Source organism: Lepidochelys olivacea (genome assembly GCF_965140295.1).
Source record: "Lepidochelys olivacea isolate rLepOli2 genome assembly, chromosome: 1".
NCBI lineage: Eukaryota > Metazoa > Chordata > Testudines > Cheloniidae > Lepidochelys > Lepidochelys olivacea.
This window is the reverse complement of record NC_140411.1, coordinates 134,418,304-134,430,805: the sequence shown is the minus strand read 5'-3', so window position 1 is coordinate 134,430,805 and position 12,502 is coordinate 134,418,304. Positions and strand designations below refer to the sequence as shown.

The following is a 12,502-nucleotide window of genomic DNA, read 5'->3' as shown; positions in this document are numbered from 1 at the left end:
GACTGTACCACATTTGTGGATAAAAAAAACCAACAGCTTAAATTTTTCCGGATGCCAGAATCTTAATCTTCATAAGCAAAACATTCAGTAAAATTTAGGTTGAAATCCTGGTCCCACTGAAGTTAATGGTAGTTTTGCCATTGATATCAATGGGGCCAAAATTTCATTTCTGTTTTGGGAGACGTCCAGGGTGTTAAAACTCTATGGTATTTGACTACAGACCTATGTTTTATGTACATAAACACACACTGAGGATAGTGTTGCTATTGCTGTTGGATATTAAGTTTGAACTGCACAGAGGGACAGGTTAATAAATAACAATATATGCATTTATATGCTGTAGAAATTTATAAAGAAATAAATACTGTTTCAGGAATACACAGAGGCAAACAGTACAGCCCCAATTATCCAAAGATAATGGTGTTATACCAATAAAATAAAAACCAGCAGGATCTTATTAAAGGGAAAAAGGTAAAATACCACATTTATTGTGAATACAGAAAGAATCATAGTAAGCAGTTAGTTATAGCTATAACATTCCATTCAATCTCATATTTATTCACACATTCATTCCTACAAACACACACACACACAGGTTCTGCAAGGTTGTTATCATAGTAAGCAGTTAGTTATAGCTATAACATTCCATTCAATCTCATATTTATTCACACATTCATTCCTACAAACACACACACACAGGTTCTGCAAGGTTGTTATCATAGTTACCAGCCTTAGAGTGGCTCATGCCCAGCCACTGGCCAGGTGGCCTGGACATAAGGAGGGAGCAGGGCCTTGTCAGATGCTCATCTGATGCTCCTGGAAGTTGGTTTGCAGAATCAGACCCCAAAACTCTCACTTTCTAGAGTCCATTTTTATAGGAATTTCTTCCTAGGCCAGTCTGTGGGAATTGCTTCATCATGCTGTTGCTGAATCAATTAGCAGATGGCACATTCCTGACGGCTCCGTGCTGCCAGGTGTTATCTTGTTCTTTGGTTCTCCCATTCTTGAGGCTGTTGCGTGGATTCCAGTCTGCCCTCCGGGGGTCCTCTGGTTATTTCCACTTGACGCCTTCTTCAGCCGATGGACACTGGATTCTTAGGCTGGCACCTCCCTGATCATTCAGTTATTATCCACACCAAGCATCCATCCACATACATCCTCTATCTCTATTTTAATCACAATTGTTAATACAACAAAAGGGCGGGGAGTCTCTGGGTGGTGTTTCTGTTGTTACAGAGTATTGCTTTGAGTCTCTCTCTGTGTGAATTGCTTTGAGAACAGACTCTGTCTTAGAATGTACTAACGCAATTAGCAGCTTGCAAGTTTCACACACAGAGGGAGAGAAACAGTACCAAAAATCAAGAGACCTCTTAATTAGTAATACCCTGGAATTTAAACTATGGGGAATCAAACTCATTTGTGATTTTAATACAGAACTTCTTTAATATGATCCAACAATGGGAGCCACCCAAAGCTTTCAGATAATCAAAGGAGCTAGTCCAACAGTCTTTGAAATCTGTGCTCTAACCCCTAACACAGATTTCTGGTAGGTTGGCTGTCTCTCTCATCTTATCATAGTCCTGGTTACTTTACAGTTCAGACCTTGTAGAGCTCAGAAGTTCCATACAAACAGTGCTTCAAAGTCACACCTCAAGACACAGTGAACAAACAGCCATCAGCACTGAGTGGAACAATACCACCATATACCCAAATTTCTACATGTTTTTGTTTTAGCTAAGAAGAATGAAAAAAATCCCAACCCAATGGGTCAGTGAATGTGGTCGAGGAAAACAGTTGGAATTACATACATTTTATGTCCAAATAACATCAACATCTATGTTGCTGTTGCTTTTTATTAAATTTCAAACTTTAAAAATGTTTTGCCAGAAAATGTTCATAGTTTAGTACTTTAGTACTGTAGATGAGCTTTGGAGATACACTACTGAAAGTGGTGTAAGCTGCAGAGGGAAAGGCTGACTAGCCACATTGGCGAGACCGTAAATTAGCACCAGTGAGAAAGCTGGTTCTAGCAGCAGAGGAAACAGAGAGGTAGGAGAGGGAGGCCAGGTTCACGGGATAGTCTAGGGGAAGTCACAGTGTGTCAATGAAGAAACAAATTCCCTTGTCACATACCCATGCAAGCCTAATAATTTCCATGTTCTGTTTACATGGGTGAAACTTTTCAGAGTAACAGCCGTGTTAGTCTGTATTTGCAAAAAGAAAAGGAGTACTTGTGGCACCTTAGAGACTAACCAATTTATTTGAGCATAAGCTTTCATGAGCCACAGCTCACTTCATCGGAGCTTATGCTCAAATAAATTGGTTAGTCTCTAAGGTGCCACAAGTACTCCTTTTCTTTATGGGTGAAACTGAGGCAGAATTGGCCAAATCAGGCAATTTTGAACAGGATCCTGAAAGGAATGGGGGAAGAAGTAGAGTTGATTCGCAGGGGGAGAAGATGGATATGGTTGCATGTCTCCCCAGAAGTGGAAAATTGGAAGAATTGCAAGAATTTGGCTTTGCTTTCGTCATTTTCATTTTTTTAACCTCAGAAATTAGGAATGAAAAGCAACAGCAGAAATAATTACCAAAAATAGTAACTGCCAGTCAGAAGAACTGGTTTGTTGGCATTCTACATCTTCTACTGTTAACGTTTACATAAGTATATTCTAAAACGCATTGTAATTAAAGCAATGAATCTTCATGTATGTATGTTCATTTATATTCCTAGGACTCTTGTAACAGAGATTTGAAAATTCAGGGCCTCTCATGGGACTTTACTCAATAAAAAGTCTCTTCCCACTACTGCTCCATTGTTCCCCGAAACCCTGATTTTTGTGGGCTTCTCTGGTTTATTGCTGTGCTTTGGACATTTTAAAAAATCCAATTAACATATAAAAGAGTTGCTGCCACCAAAAATTTCATGCATGTATTTCTGATGATAGAAAGAACAGATTTTGACACAAGAAATATCCTAGTAATGACACTGGTCAAAGACGTTTCCCCCTTTCACATTCCTTTTTGAATTAGTGCAGTCTCTGATCAAGAAGCATATGTTTGCAGACTTTGTGGATCTTTTGTTTAAATGAGGAACTGATAACACACCATATCTTCAGGTGAAGATTTGCAGCAAGCAAAGTAAAGACATACAAATAAATATAGGATCAAATACAATCAACTTTAGAGGGCACCCTACAGATAGAAGAGAAACTAGTAAGACCTCTTTAGTACAATACATGGAGACTCATATAATACAATTGCAATGATATTCAAGTTGAGTTTGACTACGGTATGTACTAGAAATCTTGATATGTCACTGAAAGTCTTCTATGCAGGACAAAAATATCTTGGGAGCAAAAAAAGACAAGTTCACATTTAGAAAATATAGTTGCACAAGGTGCATAATAGTGGAAGGACCTAATTCAGTGGAACAACATCAATTCCTTGAACATATTAAACAGCTTCATGTTTCTAAACTTTAATACATGAATAAAATCCATATATGCAGATGATAACAAATGCTCAAAGTCAGCAGCTGTGGCACAAATCAACCATTCATCTCATTGGTGAGTCCTTGATAATGTGTGGCACTTAATAGGATTAATTGTTTTATGTGCAAACACACTAACCATGGCCTTTACTGGTACTCAACTGGTTTGAATACCCAAATATTAATGCCACTGTAAGTTAGAATAAGATCCAGATAAGGCCTTAACATGCAGCTCCTGGGTCATTATATTTATATTTTAATTATGCTCCACCTGTTTGGTACAAAGTTCAAGTCTCTGTTATCAGGATTACAGCCCAGCATTTGGGGTGACAGGAAATTTGTAAGAAAAAGAGAAAGTCGCACTCATCAGCAGTAGGATGGCAGAGATGATCCCAAGAGGAATAGCAGCACCAACTTCTTGAGCCACTGGGCTGGAGGGCATGTAGAAAGAAGTGGGAAAGGAGATTGTTTGGTTGTGCACTACAGAATAGAAATTCCAGCTCACTGGAATTAAGACACAAAGACCTGCAGCTAGGTACAAGAATCCAGCCACTAGAAAAAAACGGATGATCTGAGTTTTGTAAAGTATTCCCATATAAATACTCCTCAGAGCAAATATAGTGGAAGCCATTCCCAGTGCACCGACAACCATGGCAATCAGCAGGAGGCCCTGAGCAACAAAAATTGCTTTGGGGATGGAGGTCTCATAGTCATTCATTTTATGACAGATCTGTTCTTTAAGGTCAGAGGAGACGTGAAGATAACTGATGAAGCAAACTTTCCATATTCCCACCCATGCAATGCCAGAGGAGATGATGGTGGTGTTGTCCACATGCCATACTCTCCATTCCACAAGCCCCATTGAAATGGTGCATAAGATCCAGCCTACTGTACCAAAAGCAAAAGCAGCTAGTTGGAGATGAGAAGTGCTGACTAGGGAGGTCATGGTCTGGAGATCTTAAACAAATGTCACAATTCTGTTGTGGGTATATTAGCCATACAGACAATTGCAGAGGCACTGAAAAAAACAACAATATATCATTATGAACATGATCATATTAGTTAGTTTGTTTGTGTATGTATGTATGTACACATGAGAGAGTACCCATACAGAAGAAGTATGGTAGTATCCTTTCTTTAACTGTGGTGAATTTTGGAAGGTTAGTGTTTATAGCTGAATAACATCAAGATTTTCTTTCAATTCACTTTGTTGTACTGGGGGTGGGGAGGAAACGTTCCCCATTGGCAATTATTATAGGATTTATTTTACATTCGTAAACCAAAAGGTAAGCTTCATGTATTTCCCAAAGTTATTTTCTCCATTGGTGCACATTGTTATGAATGCTTTCAGTATATCTTACAGCCTTGGAGTCTGAAATCCTCTGTTTACCCACAGAATGCAGGCAGTGACCCTGCAAGCTTCTTCATTCTGCCTGTAGCTTTGAGCTGAAGGGATCAACATTAGACTGACTGAAAACAAGAGATCTGTAAGCATCAACTTCCCCATTCATCCCCATTAAATAAAGGCTGATGGTGAAGATTTAAATGTCAGCATTCATAATGATTAAACTGAGAATGTTTTAGCATTATCCTTGGATTGAGGGTAGATTTAGGACTGAGTAGAATACTATCCTTTTCTCTGTTCTCCACACCTACATAGTGGAATAACATTGTGTTAGATTCACAAATCGTGATTCGTTATTAACACCGCCCACCGCCCCCGAGCTTCCTCAGTTCCGGTCACCATGGGATAGTAGTGGAATATTTCAGTCCTTGGCTCATATGCTGAGTTTACCAACAGCATGCAAATTAATCATGCTGATTGGCTTTGTCATGCAGAAATTGTTTTGACTAAGAACTGGGCTGAGACCCCCAACTGTTTCACATAGGCTTTCAAATAACTATAGCAATGATTCATTGCCACTAATGATAATTGGACTTGAATTTAAATTTATTACACAGACCTGACAGGCACTATACATCTTTAAATTCCATGAGCTATCCATTCTCACATCTCTTCTATCTTTTAATAATAGTCCAGATACATTTAGTTTATGAATTGGGGGCTTGATTCAAGAAAGACAATATATTAGGCCAAATTTTTCTCTCAAAACAATAGGTAGATCTAGAGTGAGGGGTTTTGAATGGTAACACATATACCTTTTCTATATATTTAACTTTTTAGAATTTCACAAATATATCCAAGCCATATCTAGCTAGCTGAGAGTATAAAACGTTCCTTACAAAAAATCTAGCTGAGAGCGTAAAATGTCAAAGACCGTTTTGGAATTCTTGGGTAGAAAAATCCAACAGTTAGTCTCTTTATCTAATAATATATAGTAGGTCTGGACAAAGACATTCCTTCTTGATATACTGGTATGTTGTATACTTACTTCAGCATTGAAGATAATTCCAGAGAAAACAGGATAGCTAAGACAGTTTTGGGCACTAGCTAGATACAGCATATTCTTCAGTCTGATCATATCAGCTTCCACTGCACTTTTGCATTTCAGACAGAATCCAGACTGTCCATTTCCTGTGGGAAGAAGATAATCTCCATATTGCAAATGTATATTTAATCAATTGTTTCTTGAGGGGGCGGAGTGGAGGTCTGGCAAACCGACCTCTATTTTTATCTGCTCAAAATGCATTACGTTAATAAAGGCTCTTCAATCCGGTACATTATTTAATCATCTCTTTTATAGAAATCAGTAATTAATAGCTGCTAATAGCCACATCGGTATTACATCCCGATGGGGAATTATAGATGGCATGTTTTCTGTCTTAGTTTCACATCTACGAAGTGCAGCTATTATATTTGTCTAGCACTGGGAGCACGGCATATAAAATTTCCATTGTTGAATTACCTCCGCTCTTATTAAAGTGAGTTGACGCCAGTAGGAACAAAGATAGGCCAAAGCTGAACACGTTTGAAACTCCCACCCTTTGTGCATAGCTCAAAACTCTATATTTATAAATCACTGGTAAATAGCTACTCTGTTCATCAACTGACTGCTACCAGATAGAGCCTGTGAATTTCACAAGCAAGTCAGTGTTGGATGACTTACGGGACTGTTTCAGTCTCTGATTTCTGTGATTCTATGAATATCTGGAATTAATAAATTTAGTGTAGTAAAACTATCCAAATGTAGTATGATAATACAACATCAATAACTATGAAATTTCATGTTAAAACCAAGACAAAAGCTCCTCTGCGTATAGGGCCAGATTAATGCATACCCACTATAGAACTGTGCCTAAGGTACTAATTCCTGGGGTCATATGATTTCAACAAAATCACAGCTTATGTATTTTTTTAAAAAGTATTTTTAATACAAAAAAAGATATTGCAACATTCACCTGAGTCTGCAATAGAAACAATAGCTCAGAGAGGGATGAGATGTTCAGTGACTCTATAGGAAGTTTTAACTCCAGAACACACAGCTCCCTGTGGCCCCACCAACACCATGCTGGAAGAGGCAGAAGAAGAGTGCACCAGTTGCTCACATACAGATTTGACCCAGCTGCTCGGGAAACTACTGTGGGCCCTCCCTGCTGCTGAACCCTGCCTTGCTGAGGGGCAAAGTGGGCCTTCCTGTCGCTACTTCTAGAATGACCAGTTCCAACCTTAACTATGGAGTCACTACCAGGCACCTCCAGAATTATAAGAAATGCTAGTGGCTACCAGTGTGTGATGTCATGATTTCTGTGCGGATTAGGTTTAGAGTAGTCTTTAGGAGAAGGGAGAATCTGAGACGGAAATGTGGTGAAAAGAGCTATCAAGTTTACGTAGGCCAGCAGCCGCTACTCATTTGATAGTTCCTTACTGTTGTTTTGACCCCCACTCTGAATGCACACACCTCAGATATGAGGCCTTGTTCCTGTGATTCCCTGGGGTGGAATCACATAATTCTTCCACTCTTAAACCAGGTCCTGGACTACAGCACCTTGTGGATCAACTGTGCTTACCCTGGACTGGGTTTGGTTACCTGTGGTTCTTCCCTTACAGAGCTTGTGGCCAGTCATGAGTACAGTGATCCCAAACAGCCTTCTTAAAACAAGGTGTGGTTTAATCTTAACAGAAGGAACAAGACAAGTCGTAGCAGAGGTCTTTAGAACAATAAAGTGTCTATACTCGTGGCCATTGTACCTAAAGAGATACCCCAGACCTCTGCTCTCTGGAAGGTCTTGGTCTCAGTCGGTTTCCCAACAGACTCTTCTTTTGAGGGACTGCCTTTTTAATCCAGCCAAAATTCTCTGTTGCAGTTCTCCTGGCTTGGATCACCCCTGTGACTGCCAGCTGAGACCCTCTCTCCCTTGACATACTGTCCAGTGAGCTTAGCAGGGTGTCAGAGGTGGCATTTCACTAAGAATGGCTTAGACACTGTCTCTCCAGTGTGCGTAAATGGGTTTCTCTGAAGCCATCGTCCTCCTTCCTGCTTGAATTAACCTGTTGTATTCATACAGCAGTCCCACTTTCAACAGCCAGACAAACAGAACATATAATAGTCACAAATTGTTACAGAGCGGCTTCACATCCATCACACCTATGCTCCACTCTGCCCCTGGGATTATGCCGTGATGAGACACCGTCACTTCTCTGCCCGTTACCGCTTTTCTTTCTGGTTAACCGTTAAAACATTCTGCAGTCAGTGTGGCCAGAGCACCTGCTTCAGGAGTTGGGGGGTGAGCAAGTTCCTTATGAAAATATTTCTTAACCTGAGAAAAAATTTAGGTTGGTTAAAGGATGAGCAAAAACTCAGGATTTCCATATTCACTGATTTGTTGATCCCCTAATTTACATTCATGGGGTTGAGAAGACTGGTTTCTTTTCTTCTCTCTAAATGCCTCTATTTTAGGATGGGTTATTTTGTTTGTTTTTGTTTGTGTTTGAGTGAGGAAATGTTGTGGCCAGGAACAATGTGGCATGGTTAGTACTGCCTTGACCCAAGAGTAGAAAAGGCAGGTGCTGTTGAGAATTTTCACACCCGGCTCTGCCAGTGTATCTTATGTAACCTCCTTGCTTTTTCGGAGCCTCTCTGAAGCAGCTCCCACAGACAACAGCCCAGATGCAGCAGCTGGGGGAAAAAATGAGACAGCAAAATGGTTGCTTGGCAACACTGAGCAGGTATTCTTTCAGGAGCTTCCAGGACCCCAAAGGCCAGGACCCCAAAGGCCTACCTAATGTGGGCAACACAGGAAGAGGCCAGGAGTCGGACGGTTATGCCAAGGCAGCCAAAGGCAGGTCCTAGATAACCTGCAGATGGCTGGGACTGTGCAGAAGTAATCCACACACCTCCTGGGTGTGATGTTCTGTCCCATCTAGTGGCACCGAGACCACTTAGAGAGAGAGATTAATGAGGCTGCTCTACAGCCTTAGCTAAGAGCCATAGGGCTTTTAGCTGCTGCAGTAGAGGCTCATGCATTAAGCTTCAAAGGTCCCAGGTTTGATCCCACCTGCAGATGACCGGGGGCTGTTGGTGTTATATAGACATGCACTGAACCCAGACAGTCACAATATTTCGGGGGAAAGAAGTTGGCTGAAAGAGATCAGCTTCCAGTTGCTGGAGGAAATGCAGCCCCACAGTTGCTCTCTGAAGGAAGGAGCACAAAATACCTTGTGCCCATTGGGTTGAGAATGGTCCACAGAGCCACTTAGGGGAAGGAATGAGAGACCTCCATCATTCTTGAGACATGGGGTGCTCAAAGACAGGGCTGCACTTAATTTTAGTTTTAGTCCAGCTCTGGGCTTCCCCGCAGCAAAAGTCAATCTACTTTTGACCACAAGTTTCTGCAGCTACAGAAGCTGCTTCTTTTCCTGCATAAACCTGAAGACAGACTTACATGGTTTCAGGCCTTTCCCAGAAAGGCACCAAAGACTCCACCCCACCCAGTTACCATCTATGGGAAGGAGGAAATCAGACATGGACACACACACTCGTGCTGTTCAGCTGCCATTCCAGGTCCCTTATTCCTCAGGTGAGGCAGATTCAATGGTATCTTGGGTTTTTTTTCAGCAAAACAGAGCCCCTACGAGGAGACTCCAAATCACACCCAAGGCCTTAAATTATGTGGCAGCAAGGACACTGGAAGTTTTGGTAGCCGGGCAGGGGATCATTCAGACTTTTGGCACCCATTAAAGTGCAGAAGATGGTTTGGATTTTTGGCAACCTGGAAGCAGTTAGTTTATTGGGGGTGTTAATTTTTCCCACCCACCTTTGAGAGAGGGATTTTGAATTCTTTATCCTCCACTCCAGCAAACTTTAACAGCAAGCGCCTCCCTCACTGCCCCCATCCTCCCACCCCTCGTGACTTTCAATAACAACAGAGAACAGTTCATTCAAACTTTGTGCTAAAGATAATGAAGCAGTGCTGCCATGGGAGACAGGGGCGTGGTGTGGCGGCCCTGCGCCCTTGCTCAACAACTCACACCTGCTGCAGGGATACAAAGACTCAGAGAATTTCCCTCCGGATCTCAGGACAATCACAGGGTGGGTGGGAGGACTACATCCTCAAAAGGATGATCAGGCGGGAACTCTTGCCTCCATGCAAGTGATAAACGTGACTCAATATAAATGAAACTCTACAAATGATGAATAATAAACCAGTAAAGTGTATTATGGTTTTCCCTATTATAGAATCATAGAAGATTAGGGTTGGAAGAGACCCCAGGAGGTCTATTAGTAGACTCCCTCCTTATTAAAAGGTTTTTGCTATTGGAAATCTAGTGTAATTTTTAAACACTTTGAAGAGAAAATCCATTATAAACTCACCCTCATAAAATCAACACAATATATTGATATGGAATGAGTTTTCCCTTTCCCTTAACACAAGAACTCATTTTACCAGCTTCATTTCATTTTTAGCAAACATTTTCATTTGTTGATATTTTTAGCATTTGCTTGTGTTTTGCAATTAACATTCAAATCCTATCTTAGTGCAGTTTTGTTGCCTACATGCAGTTTTATTGCAGCATTCAGGACATAGCTTACTAACCAAATCCTTTGCTTGATTCAAATCTTCCAACAAAAAGTAAGTTTCAAAAACGTGAGATAGTAATTAGATAATTCTTAGCAATATCCCTATGATTTAATGGCTGAAAATTAGTTCTTCGGTTCCCAGTTGGGAAAGTAATCTTTTAGGAAGCATAGAAATACTCATATCTCCTTCCAGCTGTTCTCTATCAGACCTTCATAAAATAAGTAATACAGAAAAAGAGAATCTTACTTTTGTGGGTCTGTGAGCGGCCTGAACCACTGAAGAAGAATCAGTTGCATGAAATAGAGTTCAGGACACAGAATGCAGAGTGCTGGAAAAAACGCACCTATGTGGAATGGTCTGATTTTTTGAACTATGGAATAAGAACCTCACAGTTCTTTTCAGACTCCCACTAAGTCAACAGAGATATAATGAGGCAGTTAATCATTAACACGCTATAACATATGATGTATGTTTTACCATATCATTTTAGTTGCACTAAAACTTTTGCCAAAATATTTAAATGCACATTTAAAATTCAGTATTCTGTCAAGTAATACTTCACAGACATTGTCAGAGTGATCAGATGAGTTTAAGGCCAGGAGGAACCATTATGACCGCATAGTGTGAGGTCCTGAAGAACACAGCTCATAGAATTTGAAAATGTAGAGAGATAGTGTCATAGCTCTTTTCTCCTGTTAAGGTCTTGCTATCACATTTCTTGTGAACCTAAAATTCACAGTTATGTCTTGGTGGTGAGGGGAATGCAGAAATGGGTCCCAAACCAAGATGTGAAATATATTATTTGCTTTACCCTTTGGAGAAACAATTCTGAGCTGTTGCATTCTCTTCTTGTCTGGAATTGTTTTGACTCCATATCTGAGTAAGATGACTAACACATTAACATTTCAATAAGGAGAACTGTTCCAAACTTGCTATCTTGAAACCAATTTTTCTTTCTTCTTGGTTTTTAATTTCTTCCTGGTTTTTCCATGAGTGAAAAAAATGGCTCTTATTTCCTGGTAGGTGTCCTCACCTTCCTTGCATTTGCTCCTGGTTGGAGCCCACAGTTATGTTCTACAGACTCTTACCACTGGTGCACATTTGCTGGGCTGGGACTTGGAGGCTACAGCCTGTGGGGGGTCACCCTTACAAGGAACAATTTCGAACCCCTGCAATAAGTGCTGTGATTGGCGATTGCTTGTAGTAAAGGGCTCTGCTAGGAGAAAGGAAATCCTTTTCCTGCTTCTCCCTGCATCATCTTATATCTCCTGATTTGCAGGTAACATGGTAGGGTTTCCTGAGTGTGGGTGCTGGAACCTTCCCTCTCTGTTGTGGCTGCTCCAGTTTGAGACTCTTTCTTTGGCTGGGGATAGCAGGGTTGTGGATTTTGTCATTTTGTTGCACAGGCGCGTTCGGTTGCTGGCTTTATGATCGTGTATCAGGATGTTGCAAGGTTAGGTATGTTTTCGGATGGGTTGAGATTTGTCCTTATGGTTGGAGCCTGGTGACAGCCCTTGGACATTATTACAGATCTATTGATTCACAGGACCACACCTTTGGGCAGTAGGTTGTGGCAGCTAGGAAACAGGTTTCCCTTCCTGTGGCCAGTAGTGGTGTGGCACATGGGACAAAGCATTTCTGGGTAAGGTCTAAATGCTCCGCCTATAATGAAGCACCAGTGCCTCTCCCCATGAGGAGAACAGGACTGGATTTTTGGAGATTCCCAAGGGGCGGTGGTGACAGCTATGGCAATTTTCTGTAATTTCATTGCAGAGATCTTTTTGAAATATGTTTAATTGTCATTAAGGTCTATTGCAGTGGTTCCCAAACTTGTTCCGCCGCTTGTGCAGGGAAAGCCCCTGGCAGGCTGGGCCGGTTTGTTTACTTGCCGCGTCCACAGGTTCGGCCGATTGCGGCTCCCAGTGGCCGCGGTTCGCTGCTCCAGGCCAATGGGAGCTGCGGGAAGTGGCGGCCAGTACGTCCCTCAGCCCACGCCGCTTCCCACAGCTCCCATTGACCTGGAGCAGCAAA

At 41.3% G+C, this 12,502-nt stretch overlaps 1 protein-coding gene across 2 annotated transcripts; it reads right to left on the bottom strand.

Annotated features, from left to right (window-relative positions):
* Positions 1-503: 503 nt before the first annotated feature.
* On the bottom strand, positions 504-10,817 carry LOC311515126 (claudin-34-like). 2 transcript variants are annotated; one of them, XM_084618014.1, is made up of 4 exons: positions 10,718-10,817; positions 7,460-8,209; positions 5,884-6,026; positions 504-4,508 (listed from the first exon to the last, which is right to left on the bottom strand). In XM_084618014.1, the coding sequence occupies exon 4, from the start codon at positions 4,434-4,436 to the stop codon at positions 3,798-3,800; it is 639 nt and encodes a 212-aa protein (XP_084474140.1). In that variant the 5' UTR covers positions 4,437-4,508; positions 5,884-6,026; positions 7,460-8,209; positions 10,718-10,817; the 3' UTR covers positions 504-3,797. The 2 variants fall into 2 exon arrangements, with proteins under 2 accessions (XP_084474140.1, XP_084474139.1); XM_084618013.1 differs by lacking the exon at positions 7,460-8,209.
* Positions 10,818-12,502: the final 1,685 nt, after the last annotated feature.